At 51.1% G+C, this 20,442-nt stretch overlaps 1 protein-coding gene across 1 annotated transcript; it reads left to right on the top strand.

Annotated features, from left to right (window-relative positions):
* Positions 1-95: 95 nt before the first annotated feature.
* Positions 96-19,867, top strand: PRR14L (proline rich 14 like; the record flags this gene model as incomplete). The annotated part of the gene is made up of 8 exons (XM_083373419.1): positions 96-242; positions 1,497-1,578; positions 4,259-9,230; positions 13,176-13,244; positions 14,162-14,312; positions 14,748-14,854; positions 16,600-16,671; positions 17,011-19,867. 8 exons carry the CDS (start codon positions 96-98, stop codon positions 17,288-17,290), a joined length of 5,880 nt encoding a protein of 1,959 aa, XP_083229545.1. The 3' UTR covers positions 17,291-19,867.
* Between the last annotated feature and the right edge of the window lie 575 nt (positions 19,868-20,442).

Genomic DNA, 20,442 nt, shown 5'->3' with positions numbered 1-20,442 from the left:
CGAGGGAGGCCGGGCCGCCGCGTCCCCGCCTCGCGGGCGCCTCTCCTTCCAGGCGCGGCCACGGCTCCGCCCGAGCGAGCGCGCACTGAGGCGGCATGTCTTCGGCGGGGCGGGAGCTGCAGGCCGCCGGCCCCGGGGGCGCCCCGCCCGCCTCTGCCGCCCGCGAGTGGCCCCGGCGCCGCCCGGAGAAGGAGCCGCCGCGGGAGAGGCCAGGCCCGAGGGAAGCTGCCCGCCCGGAAGAGGTAAGAAGCGGAGGGGCCGCCTCGAGGAAAGGCTGCCCGTGGGGCCCTCGCTCTCAACATCATCTCCGGCTCCCGACGCATTTATTGATAATACCTTTAGGCCGCCTCAGTCACAGGCACAAAAAATAAAACGTCCGTGGAGGGAGCGGGATTAAAACGACACAACCAGACAGAAACTGGAGGGCAGAAAACGAGGAGAAAGGGAGGCTAAAGCAGAAAAACCAAGATGGCACCAAGAACAGACTCGGGGAAGGCCCTTCCGAAACAATTCTGTTTCTAAGAGTTTCCGAAAGACCCACCGGGAAGGGGCCAGGGCACCCCCACCGAAAAGCAGCTTGCTCCAGCCTCCCTCCCCAAAACTGAGAAAGGCTGATTCTGCTCTCCCGTTAAAAGTTGTCAGCCTGGTATGCAGAGAGTTTAAGCCAGTGTTGAATGGCTTAAAAGGTCCCTTAATGCGCAGAATGTATATACATCACACTTTTCAGGCCCCTGAGATGCATGTCCCAGCATTTCTCTTCTCCGTCCTGCAGGACAGCCAGTAGCTAATCCCGTCGTTCAATGTGTTTTTGTTCTCTGCACTCCTTTGCGTGCATATATTTGCCAATTAGGTGCCATCTCATGCATTTGAGCGGGGCTCTCGCCCAACAAAGCTGCTATGCTCTAGTAATAAATCTGTTGGAATTTAAGGAGCTTTTTGCTCTTTGTTGCTGTGAGAAAGTAACACGGGCAGCACTCCTTGAAAACAGCAAAAAATTGTTCTCTCAATATTAGAAAACTGAAAGCTCCCCAGAGATGCATTTTTGTGAGAAGACTGTGGCTCTCCAACTGTTGGTGGGTGGTAATATTTTCAGACCCTCTTGTTGGAAGTTGGAGGTCAGTTGCTTTTAGAAGGCAGCTTGTGACTCTCTAACCCAGGAGTCAGCAGCTCATTCGGAACCAGGCCGTGGAAGCAGCGGGCCAGCATGTGCACAGCTCCACTTGCACAAGCAGTGGGCGAACGCACGCTTGCACACGGAGCTCCATTTATGCAAGTGGCAGGCACACATGCCCGCCGCTTGCACAGATGGAGCTGTGTGCACGGAACCATCCCCTCTTCCACCCACCCCTGCTGATCGACAAAGCTGGAGAGGTTGGGGACCCCTGCTCTAGCAAATATGCCTCCAAGCATAGATGGTCTGGGATGCCGTTGCGCTGCCTGGAGAGGCATTTAGGAAGTTCCGATCTTCGTTGGTGACATCCATGCTTCCATTTCAGGAGTTTCAACTAATCCAGATGGGAAGAGAACCTACTTCAAGTCCTTCCTGCCTTGAAATAAATGGCTTGCTGCAGAATCCAGGTATGGTCATATCTCGTTTTCAGGGCTCTGCCACAGTTTTACTTTGCAAAAGCAAATGTTGCTGCTCTCTGGTAAGGGCCATTTGTGGGGGGGGGAACTCTGCTCCCCACTTCACTCTGACTGAGAGGCACCTCTCTGCGTGTGTACGTTCCGTGTATGTATATAATATATACATATGAATATGAATATATATGTGCATGTATATATATATATATATACATCATGCACGCGTCCGTACATACATAGTGCCTTCAGTTTTCTTGGCAAGATTTTTCAAGAGTGGTTGTCTGTTGCTTCCTTCGGTTGAGCCTTCCTGAGTAAACCAGACAGGAAACATGATTAGACAGCCTAAATCTACTTTATAGTGCGGAAACATTAACAGATTCTTGAAAGTAGAAACTTTCTGTCTGATGAATTAGGGCGGGTCCTTCCTAGGCTTATTTCTCTGCCCATTAAGCCTATAGGTGCCCCTTCCCCTCTTGCCTGATGGTTTCCAAGGCAGCACCTTCTCTCCCCACTTCTCAGGATCATCCCTGCATCCCGTTATCTCAACGTCCCCTTCAGACATTTCTGGCAAGCTCCCATGGGAACGCAGAAGTGCCTGTGCGGCCTCTGGTTGGGCAAGCTGTGCCCCGGTTGCTGTGTGAATGGTTGCGTGCCATTCTGGAAGTTAGTCCTCTGTGTATCTGCTTGCTGATGCAACAACACGGCTGCCAGATGCTCAGCGGTCAGTGGAATTGCTGGAGGATCCAAAGCCATCCTTGAAATTCCTCTCTTCGGAAGAAAGCGGAAGACTTGCAAGATTAATGTTGGCCTTCCTGAGTGAACCTGATAGAAAATGTGGCTGGATGAGCTAAGTCTATTTTATTGTAAGGCTACATTAACAGATTCTTGCAAGTCTGAAAATGCAACCTTTCCTCCACCCCTTTTAACTGCTGGACCGATAGGATGGCTCCTTCCTAAGTTTGAGGTTAACCACCTCTCTTTTCTGACGTTTTCCTAGGCAGTCCATGTATTCCACTACCAAAAGGGGTTGACCCAAGGTCTTCCAGTGTTTAAGGCCGGATGAGAAGTACAGTGTCCTACCGGTAGTTTCTGGACTGTTGCCTGTACCCCTACACCAAATTGGCTCTATAACTCTGTGTGTGTCTGTTCTGTGTACCTGTCTTCACTCTGTTCTGAGGGTTGGTTTTGCAAGCATTTTGCTTAGCGGTGCCTGTCGTTCCCTGCTTTGCATATAAATGCAAAAGATTTCCAGCAGATTAACCTCTTTGGCTACATCTTTAGTGTACCTAAGCAGGGATATGACAGTTGGGCTAATGAAAGAGAACCATCAAAGTGATGTAATTCAGTATTTCTCAACCACAGCAGCTTTAAAATGAGTGGACTTCAATGCCCAGAGTTCCCCAGCCAACATCTAGCAAGATGCTACCCTTAGATCCTTAACTAAAAATGTGGATGACCTCTTTTTATTGAATACATTGGGCATGTCAAGTTGCTAGCGAAGTTTTCCCCTTCTGACCTGGCCATTTTCCCCTTTTGCCTAGCACAGGGGTAGGTAACCTTGGCTCTTTTGTGACTCGTGGACTTCAACTCCCAGAATTCCTGAGCCAGCTAAGCTAAGCTGGCTCAGGAATTCTGGGAGTTGAAGTCCACGAGTCACAAAAGAGCCAAGGTTGCTTACACTTGGCCTAGCATAACGGCTGCCCTCCGCTGAAGCTTCCGTTGCCCCTCCCCGGGCAAAAGGTGGCCAGGTGTTAATGAATTTCTCCAGTTCAGCAGCAGAGAGATCTAGGATTTTTTTTTCTTTTAAAAATGTGTATCATCTATTAATGAGAAATCAAGTACTAGTTTATTAACTTGTACTCCACCCAACTCCCAACTAGACAACTCCAAACAGTGACAATAAAACAAAAGGAAAAGTTAAAAGATGACAAGTGCAGAGTGTCCCTCCCTCACTGAAACCTCTGTGAACAGCCTGCTCTGAGCTCTTTTGATCGGAAAGGATGCTCGAGTTTGGCCAGGATGAGTTGTGAGTTCTGCCCTTTATTCCTTGGAACCTCCTGCTCTGAGTCAGTGACATCTGAAGCGGTTCCTCCGGCTTTCATCATAAACATCTCCGTAGCACTTGCCAAATTCTAGAACCTTATTCGAGTTCTAGTATGCCCACCGAACAGATGGTGCCCTGCTGATCACAGGTCTTGCGCGTGGGAACCTTGCTGGGCAAAACTCAGGTTGTCAAATTAAGACTTGGCTGCCATGAACCCTCTGCTGCACATTTACAGAGAATCCTCTTTGTGAAAACCAGGCAGGTAGTGATAAAAAATTCTAACTTCGTTTCTCTGGCTTATCAAGTGTGGCTTTTTTCCGGTTTTTGCCTCCGGGTCACCTGCTGAGTGGATGATGACACCGAGTCCTTAAAGGGCTTTTTGTGGATGTTTAGGAAGGATTTGCAAAGGGGACCTTTCTAAAAAGCCGGGGGTGGGGGGGCGGTTGTGGACTTACTTCATTTGAGGGGTGTGAACACGGGCCCTGCGGAGAGACAGAGCATTAGGCCCAGGAGCCTCTCCTGCAGTATGGGCGCTATGAGGACGATTGGGGTTAGGGTTATTTTAATGCGCTAAGGGAAAGAGGATGGCCCCATCTTAGTCGTGTTTTTCTTTTGTTTTTGTGTTTCTAGAAGAAAGCCCAGCAAAAGTGCAAGTGGCATCTGAAAAGCAACCAAACCTCCTGAAAGAAGCGCCAGGTATGAAGGCTGATGGGCCTGGGCTGTATGGTAACCCAGGAGAGCCCGGGGCCCAAGCGAGGACAGGTGTGCTGCTTGAGACCAGTCAGTGCTCAGTTGCAGTTTCAGGAAATGACAGCTTAGTCTCTCAGGAGCCTTTGAGTCCTGCCTCATCTGAAGAAGAAGAATGTAAAGGACTTTCAGCCTGTGCCTGGCAGGCTGGGGGAGAGACGTTGCAGAACCCAGGCCAAGAAACTATTGCCATTTTTAACAGTCCGTCAGTTCAGCAAGAAACGCTTGGCACGCCCAATAACCGCAGCCTTGCTCTGGCTTTGGATACTTGCCTACCAGGCCCGGGTAGCTCATTTGGAAGAACACCTTGGGGTGTCCGCATGGATCTCTCTCAGGTTGCTTGTGAAGTACATGAGGAAAGCTTAAAGAGCAGTCAGAGCTGTGGAAGGATGGAGCATCTGGAAGAAGCCTCTGAGCTGAGAATGGCTGAGGCCCTGTTGCAGACAAGGAGGCCTGAAGGAGACCTGCCCAGCATGGAGAACAAAGGGGATGATAGGATGGATCTTTCTTCTAGCCACGTGTGTAAGGGAGCGATTGAAATCCAGAAAGGATCATCTGTGCACAACAGCTGGAAAGAAGGTGGCGAACATTTTCCTTCAGAACATGGCAGATGTCTAAGTCCAGCTGAACAACTAACAGTGTCAAAAGACCGGCATTCTGAAATTGGCTTCTCCACCATTTGTGATGTTGTCCAAGCAGCATCGGACCTCAGAGTGAGCTCTTCAGAGGCCAGCAGGGTCCAAGAATATAAAGGTTCTTTTCTCCGCCATGAAAATTTGATCACTTTGGGAAAAGAAAAAGGAGCTCTTTTGTTTAAAAGAAATAACTTTGGGTTCTTTCAGAACAATTGCAGTATAAAGTATATTTCTGCGCTTCTCAGCTGCTTGGCTCATCAGCTGGATTTGGGGGGAAACAGCTTGCCACGAGCGGAGCCCATGGATAATCCGGGGACAGCCCTCCTGCTCTGCGATCTAGCTCTGCCTCCTGGTGCTGCCAGTTCTTTCTGTGTCGGAGGGATCGGCGCTTTTGCTGATGAGAAAAGCCTTAAAGGCCCTCGACTCCGTGGCCCCTCTCCATTCTCCCAGAAGGCTGACCCAAGCTTAGGTCAGGGAGGGACCATGGACAGCCTGTCCCCAGAGGGAGTCATTGTGATGCGAAGCCCTGGTGTCTGGCTTCACCACAAGAAGGCCAGTGGCAGACTCCGGGCTGTAATGAACGAAGGGGCCGGGGAGATGGGCAGCTGGGTGCTGAGAGGGGCAGAAAATGGGGAGGCTGCTGTGCAACCCTTCTGGAGAAAAGCATTCCGTCTTAGTGACCGGACCGTGAATGATCTTTCTTCTGCTCCAGAGGAGATCTGCGCCCTGGCAAGAAATCTCCTCTTAGATTGCAGAAATCTACTAAAAGGCAGAAGAAGGACGGCCACCAGCTTGGGAATAAGCCCAGCCCTTTCGAGATCCAGCGGGAGATTCGTTTCTCTACAAAATTTCTTCTCTCCCTACAGAAATAAGTCCGCGAAGCTGGATAGGGCCGGAAGCCCCTTGGACTCAGTTTATCCTCTGGAGGTTCCCGGCTCTAATCTGTCAAAGGCAGAAGCTGAAAACTGGAGCGTTGACGGTGGGGATGCTTGTGATGGTTCGGAAGGAATTCTGGAGGGGAAGAGCCGTATTTTTCCTCCCTGTGAGAGAGCTGGTGCTGGTGGAATGAAAACCATAGGAAAGGCAATAGTATGTAACAACACTAGACTGTTTCTTCAGCTGGCATTTGATGAAGACTTAAGCAAGACTTTCCTCCTCTGCAGAGCCACTTCTAGAAAAGGTCAGTGCCTAGAAGAGGAAAAATACCAGATTCACCCCTCTTTCTTGGCTTGTAATCTCTCTGATTTACTTAAAAAAGACTCTTCTTTATTTTCTCAACTTACCGTGTGGCAGAGGGAACCCATTTATCAGATGAAGATATTTCTTTATCCATGTTACTTCCTTGATAGTTGCACCTTTTTCAAACAGAAAAACGATTCACCAAAGACAGAGTTTCTAGAATGCCAGCAGCCTTCCTTAATTTTCTGCAAGGAACTAAATTATCGTGATTTGCAAACTGTCATCAGTTCGGCTATAAAATGTGTCCTGTGTCATAAAAATGAACCATTGCATTCAAAGATGGAGCTCAAGGTAACTCCATCAGCCACTGCACTTCTAACGGAATATCATCAAGGGACACTTCAAGAAGTCATCACTGAATCATCCAATAATAATGAGTCAGAATTTACTGGCAATCTACTGAATGAAGACTCTTTAGAGTCACAAAGTCCCAGGACGCTATTCAGATGCTCAGGATCTACTTCTGAGTTACTGACCCGGAATGGTTTTGTGAAGAGGCCGGGTCCTCAGTCAGCGGCCGATGATTTCGGTTCTGCCTCTGAATCAGTCCACAAAAGTCCGTCGGAGAAGTTCAGTTTTAAAAATGGATTATTGTCTGCCAGTAAATTGGCTCAGACACCTTTTCAAACAGGCCCTACAATTTCTGCTAAGGTTAAAGGTCAAGAAAGAAGGAAAGGAGTACTTTTAAAATCGTACAGAAAAAGAAAAATATCTCGTTTGATATCTACAGGCTTAGGCTTGCAGTTTCCTCAAAATAAAAAAATGTTCTTATTTCCAAAAGAGGAAGCGTTAACGTTCCCTCCTTTGAAAGCTCGTGCCTCTCCCCTTGCCAAGCAGCCCCGCCGAGGAGCCAGCGGCCAGAGCGGGCCCTTCGGTTTGGAAAGCCGGGCAGAGGCGACTGCAGCTCGCCCTCTGGCTGGCAGGAGGAGGTCCAGAGCAGAAGCAGTTGTATCCCAGTATCCTCTAGAGCAGTCCCTGGAGGCAGAGCAGGATTTGGACGCTGGCCAGAGAGAGGCCGGCTGCCCAGCTGGGGTGACGGAAGGATTTCCAGTTTGCGTCCTTTCTGACACTGAGCAGTCTTCAGAAGCCCTCCTGGAAAGTTCAGTCCATGCCTTCAGGGGCGGGAAGGTCACATTTTCATTCCAGCGTGCGATACACACAGCACCTCCTCTTCGCCTGCCTGAAGACGTTTCAGACTCTGATTCCAGAAGAGCCAAAGATTCCCCAGAGCCATCAGTCACGTGGGGGCATGGAGCAAGCCCGAGTTGTGTGCTGCAGGCTAAACCTTCGTCTTCCCCTAGGAAACCGGCATCGCCAACTTCTCGCCTAAAAGGTGGGAGGTTAGCGAGCTTCCCCGGATGGCCCAGCACTAAAGAAGGACATTCGCTGAGGCTAGAGAACGGCCAGGAGCTGGCGGGAGGCCCAGAGGAAGGACTGGACAGGCACTTGGTGGACAAGAGCATCCGGAGGGGAGCTCAGCCGCCACCACCAACGGAGAAGCCCCAAGTGGGAAGAAGGCTTGCTGCTGGAGAGCCCCCAGCCCCCCTTCCTGAGGCGAAGGGGGGAGATCGGGCACGGCGCACTTTGGCTTCTCTGGGAGGGGCCGTGCAGAAGAGGCAGCAGGAACCCCCTTGCCACATGCGGAGTGAGTCAAAAAGGCAAAAGAGAGGCCAGAGTTGTGGAGAGGCCGCAAGCCTGCATCTTCACTTCCAGAATCATAGCCAGCTGGCCAACAGCTGGCCTGACTCCACCGGAGCTTCCGGCAGTTTGCCTCAAGCAGTCGGCTGTGATCGGAGCAGAAGCTCCGGCGCCTTTGGATATCTGCACCTGCAAAGACCTTTTCCAGCATTCAGGAAACTGCCCAGAACAGCCTGCATAAAAGTTGGCATGCCACGCCGGCTCAGGGCACCAAAACCTCTGGCATCGAAGGGTCCCCCTGAGATGGTCCCTGCGGAAAATGGGGATCTTGTTTTTTCTGCACAGTTAGCCACCAAACCAGCAGCCCCCCACTCCCCAGAGGCCATCCTTTGGGACCCCCCAGCGAAGCAGCAAGGCCGCCAGAGAAGCTCGCTGGCCGCCTCCTGGCTCACCGACCAGCCCAAAGATGCCATCTTGTTGATGAGGCTCTCCTCGTTAGCTGAGAAATTGCTGGCCCCCACAAGTCAGCCCTTCCCAAAGCCTGGCGGGGCGCTGCTTCCTTCCTCTGCTGCGTGGGGCCCGCTTCGCAGGAGGCGGCTGCTGGAAATCTTCTCCTTTGTCCGTTTAAAGTTAAACTCTCCTCAGTGGCTCAACAGCAGCAGCGACGGCTGCTTCAAGATAGCGGGCTCCCAGACTCTGCCCGTTTACTCCGTTGAGTCGACGATCCTGTGCTTCTTTGAGCTGAGTAGTAGCAGTGCCTGTGTGCGCAGCACTCCAGTCTTCCCAGAGCCTTTCCGTAACCAAACGGACGGTGGCCCCATCAGGAAGCTCCCCGAGACCAGGTCCCCGAGCCTCGTCTCCAGATTTGCTTCGGGGAGTCCACAGCCTCAGCAGCCCCCCAGGCGGAGCCTCTCTTTCCTTCTGCCTCAGAGCCGCCCGGGTATCATGCCAGTCCAGAAAGACGCTGAGCCCGGTTCCGCCTCAGCCCCCAAAGAGAGAGAGGCCGTTGCTCGGAGTACAGGCTGCCTGACCCACGGCCTCCCTACAGCCTTGGCTTTGTTTTCCCCCGGCTGCTGTCGTGTTTGGGCGAGAAGAAGGCATCTCGGTCGTCGAATCCCTGCGGTCCAGCGGCTGACCCTGCTGCGGTTTGCTCGGGGCTTAAAGGGGCTGAAGGGTTGCCCTTCTGTGTCCGATGACCTCTTCTCTTCCTTGCCCTGTTTGTTGGGCACGTGGAGCCAGCATGGACCGTCCACCCATCTCTCCGAATCCACTGCTCTCCATTCCGGTCCCAGCAAGGGACAAGCAGCCCACCCTGCAGCGGCAGGCCTGAGCCACAGAACCAGGTAAAGCCTGTCCCCTCTGGGAAATCAGCAACTCTCTCTTTCTCTCGGGGTGGGAGATCTCCCAGCTCCCTTCTCAGGTTTGGTGTGTAAATCTGCTTGTTCAGGGGGGGCCCGGTCAGGGCCCACTGCCGTTCTCAAAGGCCGCTGACTGCTTCTCTCCCTCCCAGCCACTGTGAGGCTGGTTCTTTGTCCAAGGACACTCCGCAGCAGAGAACAGAACTGGACCCAGTGCTTTCTTGTAGCACACACCTTTCCCAGCCGTAAGCTGTTGCTCTGGATTAACCCCACAGTGCTAGGATTTACAAGTAGATGTACCCACAAAAGTGAGTCTTTGATGCTGAGTCATTAACAGCTGGTCAAAGTCTTATACTTCATAAAGGGGCGTAGAGCCTCCAACTCCCTGTAAAAGTTCTTATACTTGTTGGGATTAGGTGCCGTCTCAGTCTGGTGGCTCCCTCTGTGACTGCTGGCGAACTCCAGGCCAGGCTGAGCGCTAAGCCCAGTCAGAATCCTACCCCAACGGGCTGCTTCCTGGAAGACCTGGTCCTAGCAGTTGAATGACAGCACTCTTGCCTGCCTACAACGGTTGTGAATGCCCAGACATTACCCCCTGCTTCCTCCTCGCTTATTGACTTCTGGTATCCACACACACACACTGTGCTAGCCTTCCCTTTTATGGGTTAAGGGCCTGGGTGGGGAGAGGCTGCCTGTGCATGTGGGCACGTTCCTGGAAACATCCGGGCATGGCTCGGTTTGCTAGATAGTTGGGATGCTGGCCCAGAGGCCGCACCGTTTCTCCCAGCAGATGGAGGTGTGTGTGTGAATGAGCTCCTCTGATCTCAGATTTCTGTAGTGGCAGATTTTACTGCCCTTTGGGGAAAGGGCTGAGCTGAGCCTCGGCAAGTGCTTCTGCCTGGCTGCAGCCACTTTTTACAAGGGCAGACAGCAAGCTCATCTTCACATCCTCACAGCCACACGCACCGCGCCGGGGCCAGGAGCGAGGCTGCAGAAAAGCGCCTGGGAGCCGAGCCCTGGATCCTGAGGAGGAGAGGCTGGGGGATCCGGCCGGCCTTTGGGCTCTCCAAAGTGGCTTTAGGCAGGCGGCGGAGGGGCAGCAGAGAAGGGGCTGGCTGCTGGGAGGAACGTTCGCCCTGGCCCCCTCCTCTCCCCCAGGCTCAGTTTGGCAAGGTGGGGAGAGTGATTGACGTAGAGCAGTTGAGGGCTTTAATTTCTAGGCCGGACTTGCATTCTGTAAACATTCCCTTTCTTTTCTCCCTTTGCGAGTATTGACAGGTGTAACTACCAGTTAACAAAACATGCCCTGTTTATGCTGGACAGGTGATAACAAGGGGGAAAAAGCAATAAAAATACTAATACAGGTTAAGTGTTACTAAACGTAACTGGGAAAATCATTTAGAAATTAGGTAATTACCTGCTTCTCCCCACATAAAATTCTTGCTTTGCTTCCGTACGTGTATAAATGAGCTGTGCAGTTATCCAGACTAGAGCAGGGGTGTCCAGACTTGGTGACTTTAAGATCTGTGGACTTCAGTTCTCAGAATTCCCAGCCAGCATAGCATAGCACAGCTGGCTGGAGAATTCTGGACGTTGAAGTCCACAGGTCTTAAAGTTGCCACGGTTGGACATCCCTAAGGTAGAGCTATTTTACCCCCATTGTACTGTTGGGTGCAGGGGCTGCCTAAGATCCCCCCTCCATCTTGGCTTAAACAAGGCCAGGGCCAGTTTGGTCTGGACCATTGAGCGGTGAGTCTCCTCGCAAGTGCTGATGGTCAAGCTTTGGGCATCCTTTCGGTGTGCAGAGAGAGTCCTCTCCTTCCATCCACATCCAACGCTGACTCCTTCATTCAGTGTCCAGCTGCTCACCTTCACTAGTTTACCATCTTTGTGGCAAAGTCAGGAAAATTTGCAAAGGTAATAATTGCTGGGTAATCTGCGGCCTAGGTCAATAAGGCTGCTGGCCTTTTTTAAAGTGTCCTAGAGCAGACGCTGAGCTTGTCGATCAGAAGGTCGGCAGTTTGGCGGGTCGAATTCCGAGGGCCGCGTAGCAGAGTGAGCGCCTGTTACTTGTCCCAGCTTCTGCCAACCTAGCAGTTCGAAAGCACGTAAAAATGCAAGTAGAAAAATAGGGACCGCTACGGTGGGAAGGCAACAGCGTTCCGTGCGCCTTTGGCGTCACGGAGACGTCCTCGGACAAGCGCTGGCTCTTCGGCTTTGAAACGGAGGTGAGCACCGGCCCCTAGAGTTGGAAACGACTAGCACGCATGTGCGGGTGAACCTTTACCTTTACCTTAGAGCAGCCTTGGTAGACTCTGAGGACTCAGCTTCCGTACAGACAAAATCCCTTTTCTTGGCCAAACAAAGCTGAAGTGAAGCTCCAAACCAAAAGAGCTTTGCTTTTTATGTATAACTGCTGCTTTGGAGTGAAAAATGCCAAACCTCCTAAAAGATGGACAAAGCAAAAGGGATCCCTTTGCTCTTCGCTGGGTGGCTGAACCTTTCAGAAGGTGACCCTCCCCGTTTGTGGTCGGTCACGTGGGTGACCCAATTTACGGCCATTACATTACTACCATTACATAGGCTCCTTTATGGTCGTAACTTGAGAACTAACTGTACGACCTTTGAAGAAGTGGAGTTAGGAAGGAGGCAGGTGCAAGCAGGCATCTGAACTCCCGGGGCTGTCCCAGTGGATTTCCTGTAAGTCTGCAAGCTTTCTTTATTTCTGGGCTAGAGCCAAGTGCTTTACAGAGTTGGAAGGGACCTTGGAGGTCATCTAGTCCAACCCCCTGCTCAGGCAGGAAACCCTATACCATTTCAGCAAATGGTTGTCCGGTGTCTTCTTAAAAACTTCCAGTGTTGGAGCATTCACCGCTTCTGGAGGCAGGTAGTTCCACTGGTTAATTGTTCTAACTGTCAGGAAGTTTTTCCTTAGTTCTAGGTTGTTTCTCTCCTTGGTTAGTTTCCATCCGTTGCTTCTTGTCCTGCCTTCAGGTGCTTTGGAGAATAGCTTGACTCCCTCTTCTTTGGGGCAACCCCTGAGATATTGGAACGCTGCTATCATGCCACTCCCCCCCCCAGTCCTCCTTTTCACTCAACTGGACAAATCCAATTCCTGCAATCGTTCTTCGTATGTTTTAGCCTCTAGCCCCCTCGGGAGGCTTCAGTCTCAGGTCAAGGTGGGGTTTCCGCCTTTTAATCCTCTCTCACGTAGAATCGACCTGCTGCTTTGCAGAAGCAAAGGTGGCATCTGAATGGCTTTTCCACAAAGCCGAAGCTTCAAGGAAAGGCTGTCCAGGGAGGCCCTCTTGGCCCCTAAGGCTCAGAGCTGGGAGGCAGGAAGCGATGCCCCCCCCAGGCCAAATGTTGTCGCCTGCAAGTGGACTGGTCCTTTGTCCATCTGAAGGCCTGTTGGAGTGGGAGCTCAGAACCCGATCAAGCTCTCCAGGGCGTCCTGGCAGAATTCCTGGCCCTGTGTGCTCAATAAATGAATTTGCATTGGTCGGAGACCAGCCTGCCTTCCTCCCTTCTGTCCGGCTCCTGCTAGGAATGCCGGCAGAGCGGGAAGGAGGATGGCAGCCCGGCGGCTGGGTGGCGGCAGGGATAAGCTTTCCCTTCTCTTGGAGATGAGCTGCTGCCAGAGGGAGCTCAGGTGTTTGTTTTTGCCTTCAGCACAACTTCTGCTTCCTAGGCCAGCGCTCTCCGGATGTGGCAACTTTGAGACTTGTGGACTTAAATTCACGCTGGCTGGCTGGGGAATTCTGGGAGCTGAAGTCCGCAAGTCTTAAAGTTGCCAAATTTGGAAAGCCCTGACCTAGACAAATAGGCCTGCTCAGTCTTCCTTGGGATACAGATTCAATGAATGTCGTCTCATTCTGTGTTACGTTCTAATGTTTGTTTTCTGTGATTCCACCCCCCTCTTTAAACCAGCTTATGCATGCTGCCCCTGGTGCCCAGCCTGCCATGTGACCCTTCCAGGGCTGTGAAGAACGACGTGAGGTCAGTGCCCTCCTCTGCCCCCAAAACATGCTTGGATACCAAAGGAAGTGGAAGAGAGCTCTCCCTCTCAGCCTTGATTTTTTACTTCGACACCACCCATTTTACCTAAATGTCTCTGGGCCGTTCACATAATGCAGCTGTGTTGAGCTGTCAGGAAGACACGCTTTGATGGGGGTGGGGGGGCTCTCCACTCAAGGTTGCTTTGCAGAGCGTCCTTCCCAAACGGGAGGTCCTGAGTGGAGAACTGCCCTCCTTTAAATATTCCACTGGGAAGTGGCTTCTCTTCTGGTTGATGAAGCGAGTCTGCAGAGGTTCCCACAGTATCTGCCTCTCTTCATTCAGGTCAGCCGGGGTGGGCAAGGTTCATTTTGCGACCGATTTTGTCCTTTAGGTCAAGGGTCCCCAACCCCCAGTCCGTGGACCAGTACCTGGCCACGGCATGCCAGCAACCGGCCACACACACAAGCAAAGCCCCATCCGCGGGATGCAGGCAGCACACAAAACCAGGCCTCTTCTGGTCTGGGGAAAAACCTCTCTCCACGGAACCGGTGATCCCTGGGTGCCCAAAAGGTTGGGGGCCTGTGCTTTAGGTTGCTCAGGGCCCCACCAGCTCTGATGTAGGAGAGGACCAGGCTGGGCGTTCTCAGTCTGGGGTCCATTCGCACCCACAAGACACCTGGCCCAGCCCACCTCGAATTCCGTTGACTCATCTTCCGCCAATTTGCTTTGACTGTTAGCAGTTCAGATTCTTGCAGAGAGCTTAAGCTTGGAATAAATCTTTACATGTATTTGAACCGCCTGGATTTCCTGATATCGTGGCTTGACCCTCTTCGTTTCCTTGCCATGGTTGACTTTACTGTCACTCTGTCCCAACTCCGGAGCTCAACTGCCTTTCCTCTCCTTTGCCACTTTGCCAGGTTGGAACCCATCTTGTCTGTGCTGTTGCCAACGTCTTGCCAAGCTCCAGAACCGTCTCGCCCCCCTTTAGGGTTCCCAGCTCTTGGATCCAGAGATGGACACAAAGCTTCTGTCCTGGCATTGCCTAAGACTGGAGCTCAGCCTGAAAAAGTAAGCGAGGCCTCATGCGCGCCCACGCTGGCCGTCGCATGCTGCTCATTGCTGCATGGGGACCATGTTTGTCTTGTTTAGAGTAAGTTACCGGGGGTGGAAGAAGAGTAAGTGTGTGATGAGGAAACCCTGCTGGAGCTGAAGGGAATGTAGTTGGGGGTTACTCTCAGTGAGCATCAGTATCTCCTCATCTCAGCTGCCACTGAGGGCCACCGGGAGAGCTGGCGTGGGGTTCAGCGTAAGAGTTGGGAAGGCCACCGTGAAGGGAACTGTCCTGTCAGCATCTGGTCCTGGCGTTCTCTCAGCTGAGTCATTTAAGGACTTGAGTGAGGAGAAGCTGAGATCATCCTTCCCATGGACCAGAGGGACAAACAGGGAGAGGTGGTGTAACCGCCGGACTAATGCTGGAAATGTACGTCTCTCTTGTTCCCCAAGGACGAGTCCGAGAACAGGCCAAAGAAAGTCTCTCAGATCCGCATTCGGAAGACGATTCCTAAGCCAGACCCCAACCTCACCCCCATGGGGCTTCCCAGACCAAAGAGGTAGGACCGTTGCCTTCATCTGCCAACTCACTTGGCACCTGTGAAGTCCTAGGAGCTGCCCAGGTTTGGGAAGGATCGGCATATCTAACTAGAGAGGCGGAAAGACAGGTGGTCGGTGGTGCTACTTCTTTGAAAGCAGCCCACAGGTTGAAAAACCCAGGATCAACATAACAGTCAGCCCTTCAAGGTAGACCAGGTGTGAATGCCAAAGTTAGGAATACTGAAACTTATTACAGGGTTGCAGGGACAGACACACATCTGAAAGCACTCGCCCCATCCCTTGCCTTTATCCCAGTGGAGCATGAGGAAGGTCCAGTCTGAAGACTCGTTCCTGCTTCGGGCCGAGAGCTGCAGCTCTTCATCAAGGTTCTGCCCACAGCCAGCTACAGTACCGGACAAGAAGCAGGAGAGTGGAGGGAGAGGGTCTGCAGTAGACATCCCTCTTTTCCTGAGCTTCAGCGTAGACACCTTTCCCCCCACCTGCATGCGAGGTATCCCGACAGAAGGCCATGCAGTTTGCGGATGGAGCCAGTCAGGAGGAGCTCTGCGGCGGGGAGAGCGCTAGCCTTGCAGTGTGGCTCCCAGCACCCTAACCAGCGCCCCTCTTGTGAGCTCGCAGTGCTTGGGGGGGGTCCCTCGGACTTGGAAGCTGAGGGGGCAGAACTCTTTTGAGATGAGGCGTTGATCTGCTTGGTCCCGTTTGCAGTTATGATTTCTATGGCTGCCAATCTGAAGCAACGCTGGATGGCTCCCGCTAGTAACACTGAAAGCAATAAGTAAAAGAAAAATAAAACAGTGAAGCAATAAAATAATAAAAGTAACATGCCACTGTTTCTCGCAACCCCAAAAGCAATGTACATAAGCATACTATAAAAGAATTAAGAAACAGCCTTATTTAATCTTGCTCAGAAGATGTATTGGTGCCCCTAGGACAGGGGTAGGCAACCTCGGCTCTTTTATGACTCATGGACTTCAACTCCCAGAATTCCTGAGTCAGAGCTGACTCAGGAATTCTGGGAGTTGAAGTCCACGAGTCATAAAAGAGCCGAGGTTGCCTACCTCTGCCCTAGGATGATCTTTCCCAATAGAGCCCTGAGTGTAAATGGCCTGGCCAGAGGGCTGAGGGCGCCTTGGGGCAGGCAGCTGTTCTGGGCTCCCCCGAGTCCGGGCGCTGACTCCATGGTGAGGCGGGTTCTCTTTGGGAAAGAGCCCCAGAAGTACCAAGGGGCCAAGCTGCACGAGTAGCCGACTGCATCTCACATTGGATCTAGACCCCTGCAACACCCAGCTGTCATTTAGCCGAACCAAGTCAGCAAATGGGCACCATCTTCCGTGCCAGCTGTAGCTGGAGGACACTCAAACAGCAAGTGGTAGTGGTGTATCCAGGAGATGACAAGGGCATGAGTGACCATCCTTGGTGCCTCCTGGTGATTGCCCCAGGGCTAGCTGAAGGCGTTCTTGCCCCAGCTGTCCCCTTCCATTAACAGAAGTTGTTGGTCCAAGGGATCCTGTGGTTGTAGGCCGGTATGATGACGCTGCTAACATCTGCAGCAATTTGAAGCCTTTGCCGGTGGAACGAAGACTCCCAGCCTGAGTTGTCTTGCTTCACCCAATCATGATAAAGTAACTTTGGTACAAAGTTAATAGTCTTCTCTGACTGAAAAATGGTAACTGCTATTTGAATGTGATGTTATTAATTAAGAAGATGTGTTGATAGTGAGTTGCTGCCTCCTTTTGCCTTCCAGGTTAAAGAAGACTGAATTCAGCTTGGAGGAAATATATACCAATCAGAATTACAAATCTCCCCCGGCAACCAGGTTGGTGACAGACAACATAGTATTGGAATGGAGGATTCTGTGATTTGCAGGGAAAAATGTTTTGGGAAACCTCCTTAAACGGATCTGCTTTCTAAATCTGATGCATGGTTGCAAAGTTTGTTTCGTGGCTTGAAAAAACATACTACTGCTAAGCTTGTAAGCCGCCCTGAGTCTTTGGAGAAGGGCGGGATATAAATGGAATTAAAATATAAAAAAATAAATAAAATAAATAATTTGCCTTTGAGTCCAGTTGCTGATTGTGTGGAAGGGCTTTGGGTCCCTTCTCAGATTATAATGAGGATGCCCTAAGTTCACTCCTTCTGTTTTTTTTTTCTTCAGGTGCCTGGAAACCATTTTTGAAGAGCCAAAAGAGAAAAATGGGTCTTTAATCTCTATCAGCCAGCAGAAGAGAAAACGGATTTTGGAGTTCCAGGACTTCACCGTTCCCCGGAAGAGGAGGGCTCGCAGCAGAGTCCGAGTGATGGGGGGCTACACTCGGGCGCAGAAGGCAGCCACGGAAGGAAGAGAACTCGACATCCTTCTCATTCAGAAACTGACCGACCTTGAGACGTTCTTTGCCAAGGAGGAGACAAAGGAACAAGCTTCATTGTGTAGTTGAGTTTGGGTTGATCTGCTGGAAGAGCTTGTGGCGTTTCGATGATCTGGTGCGCCTGGAAAGGGAATCTTGTTTTCCCAAGGTTGGATCAGCCTACCTGACTGAACCAGATAGTGATATTTTCCTACATGTTGGAGGAGGAAAATTAATTTCTGTTAACCTTATGAAACAGCCCTGTCTTTAGCCTCCATTATCACTAAGAATTACCAACTGTGGGTTTTTTGAAAAAAGATTTGGCTAAAAGTGTAGGGCAGAACAAAGGCTACAGCACCTTCAGAGACATTAGGATTGTAAAGACTTCCCAAAGTTAGCCATGGATTTGCCTCTGCTGCTCTTCTTGTTCTTGAACCCTAGTAATGTGGCAGCTGGGACGAAGGATTTTTTTTGGGGGGGGTGTTTTGTTTTGTTTGTTTTTAGCAAGTCTCCTTAGTTTGCATCGTTGGGCAGCAGGACCCACGATGTCCATCAGCAAGCATGTTTTGCAAAAAGAGAAACTGGCATCCAAATTGTGTTCTGCGGCAGACATAGCTAGTTGTGGCACTTTGTTTCACTGTATGAGGACCCAGTGCAGAGGTTCACTTCCAGTTCCTGCACTAGGAGATGCAGGATCCCTAGGAAGTGGCTTTACTCTGTTCCGCCTTTATCGCCATCTGTTCTGCAGGCTGCCTCTCTGGGTGATTTCTTGGAATTGGGGCCAGCGAATTTGTTGTGGGAGATTTTAATTGTGATGGGATGCCAGAATGCCAATGAGACCTCAACAGTCCTCCGTTTTTTGTGTGTTTTCCTTCTACTACCTGGACTGTCGCTAAGCACCTCTCGATAATTCCCGTTTCCTGATTGTGACTTGTTTGGGGCCCGCATGGAGTGGTCTGTACAAATGCAACAAGAAGCTGGTTGGGAGCGCGAGTAGCAGCGTGTTACTGGATCCTGGAAGAAGTAGCAGCTGTGCAAAGCCACACAGAGGAAATTTTAGACTTGTACTTTTCCTTAGGGGTGCTTAGGAAACTTAAATATTTATCTTAGATGAAAACTTTACATGATGATCCACAGCTGTTCGCTGTCTATAGTGCCTGTAATTTGGGCCAGATTTAATGGCTGAATCATTCAAAGGGTTTGCCTTTTGCTTCCTCTCATCTAAAATTTGCACTTTTGGTACCCTAAGGCTCATGTGGACACTTCCTATTACCTCTGGAGGGGGCTCTGGGGGCAAATGACGGTATGCCAGACAGGGATGAAAATAGTGGCCTGTTCCTTGACCTCACTTTCCATACCTGAACAGGCAAAATCGGCCTGGTAGATGACAAGAGGGCCTTAAAACCGGGGTAGTAGAGGGGCCCAGCCACACATGTGCCTGGCAGTAGAAATGTAGTGTTTCTGCTCCATATTGTTTTCCCACTGGGAAAAAGAGAATGGGAATACTTTTTAATAGTTGCGACCCAGAGCTGGTTTCCTGTGTGACTGTGACATTATGTGTTTGCTGCTGCATGCAAATTGTTGAGACCGGAGATTCTCCCTTCGTACTTTGGATCATTGTTGAAGGTCCCCGATTGTCTGTAATCTCCACGTTTTGGGTGAGCTGAGTCGAATCATTTACTAGAAGTATCCTTTTTTCCCATCGTGGGATTTGACGACATGACACGCCAGTACAGATGCCGATGTGGAAATTCTGGTTCCGAGGTGGGACTGCTGCTCTGACTCGGCAGGTGGGCAGGCGACTACGTGGCACTCCTCTTCTGGCGACCTTAAAATGGCAGTTGGCATGCCTCGTCTGTTTCCTCGGTGCTTCGTGTCTGAAGTTACATTGGTGTGAATGCAAGGATCCCCAGCGTGGTTTTGCTGCTGCAGCTGTCCTGAAGAACAGGGGTCTCCAACCGGGGCGACTTTAAGCCTGTGGACTTCAACTCCCAGCATAGCTGGCTGAGGAATTCTGGGAGCTGAAGTCTTAACGTCACCAAGGTTGGAGACCCCAGCAGAAGAAAACAGCCACTGAAGTGACCATTGGGCTCTGGGGTCCACCAAGGCTGCCTCAAGGAAGCTGCACCTCGGAGGGGCCGCAGGGGGGCTGCTGCTGAAGGGCCCTCGGAGCAGGCCTGCCAGAGGCCACCACTGCCGCCTTCAAGCAGCCCCCTCCCCAGGCAGGGACCAAATGCTTACCTGACTTTCAGTACAATCATGAAAAAGCTTCTACTAAGAGCACTTGACAGAAATCTCTTCTCAGGAAAATGCGGAGGCAACCAAGGATGTGATTTTTGGAGGGAGGGGGGAGTAGGCTGATATTTGCTAAAATCTAATTTGGGGAGGGCTGTGCCTCTCGGAGAAATCCAGTCAGGGTGCGGGGGTCCAGTCTTGGTGTAGGTGTCCTCATGGGGCCAAGGTCAGACCCGTCATGGGAGCAGCTGGAAAGGAAGACCGCTTGGTTAGCCTTCTCGTAATCCAAACCAAATGGGAATTTGCACACTTCTGTACTGGTGGCTGTTCTGTGCCATTATCACATGGTTTTTGTTTATTCCTGTAATCTCTTTGAGTTTCAAATTCACTTTTTCTAGTGTTTAAATTATGGAAATAAAAAATTTAAATAAGTGCTGATGTTTTTTTTACAAGTTACCTTTATTAAACATTTCAAAAATATACAAAGCGAAAAGGACAAATGTAAACAAAATAGTCTTTGTTCCAATTGTTTTAATATAAGCAAAACTGTTAAGTACGCTAAACTGTGAGTGTAATCCTGTACACTGTTATGAAGTCTGAAGCCCCAAATTAACTTTAGTGGACATGCAAACGATGTTTCTGTTGATACTGCATAAGTGGCAATGTCCCCTTGTAGAGCAGTGGTCCCCAACCCCCGGTCCGTGGACCAGTACCGAGCCGCGGCATGCCAGCAACCAGCCACAAACAAGCAGCCCCATCCGCAAGATGCAGGCAGCACACAAAACCAGGCCCACCCACTCCGGTCCACGCAAAAACCTCTCTCCACAGAACCAGTGATCCCTGGGTGCCCAAAAGGTTGGGGGCCTCTGCAGTAGAGGATATCCATGGCTCTGCTGCCGACATTCCTGACTTTCTGGGAATAGATCCTGCTTAGTGCGTGAATACTTTCCTCACCTCTGTGTATTTGTCAATTGCAGTTTCTCGGTTCCCCTTCGTTTGGAAAGATG

The sequence above is a fragment of the Vipera ursinii genome, assembly GCF_947247035.1.
Source record: "Vipera ursinii genome assembly, chromosome: 14".
Classification (NCBI taxonomy): Eukaryota; Metazoa; Chordata; class Lepidosauria; order Squamata; family Viperidae; genus Vipera; species Vipera ursinii.
Note: the sequence above shows the minus strand (reverse complement) of the source record. Positions and strands in the feature narration are given on the sequence as shown.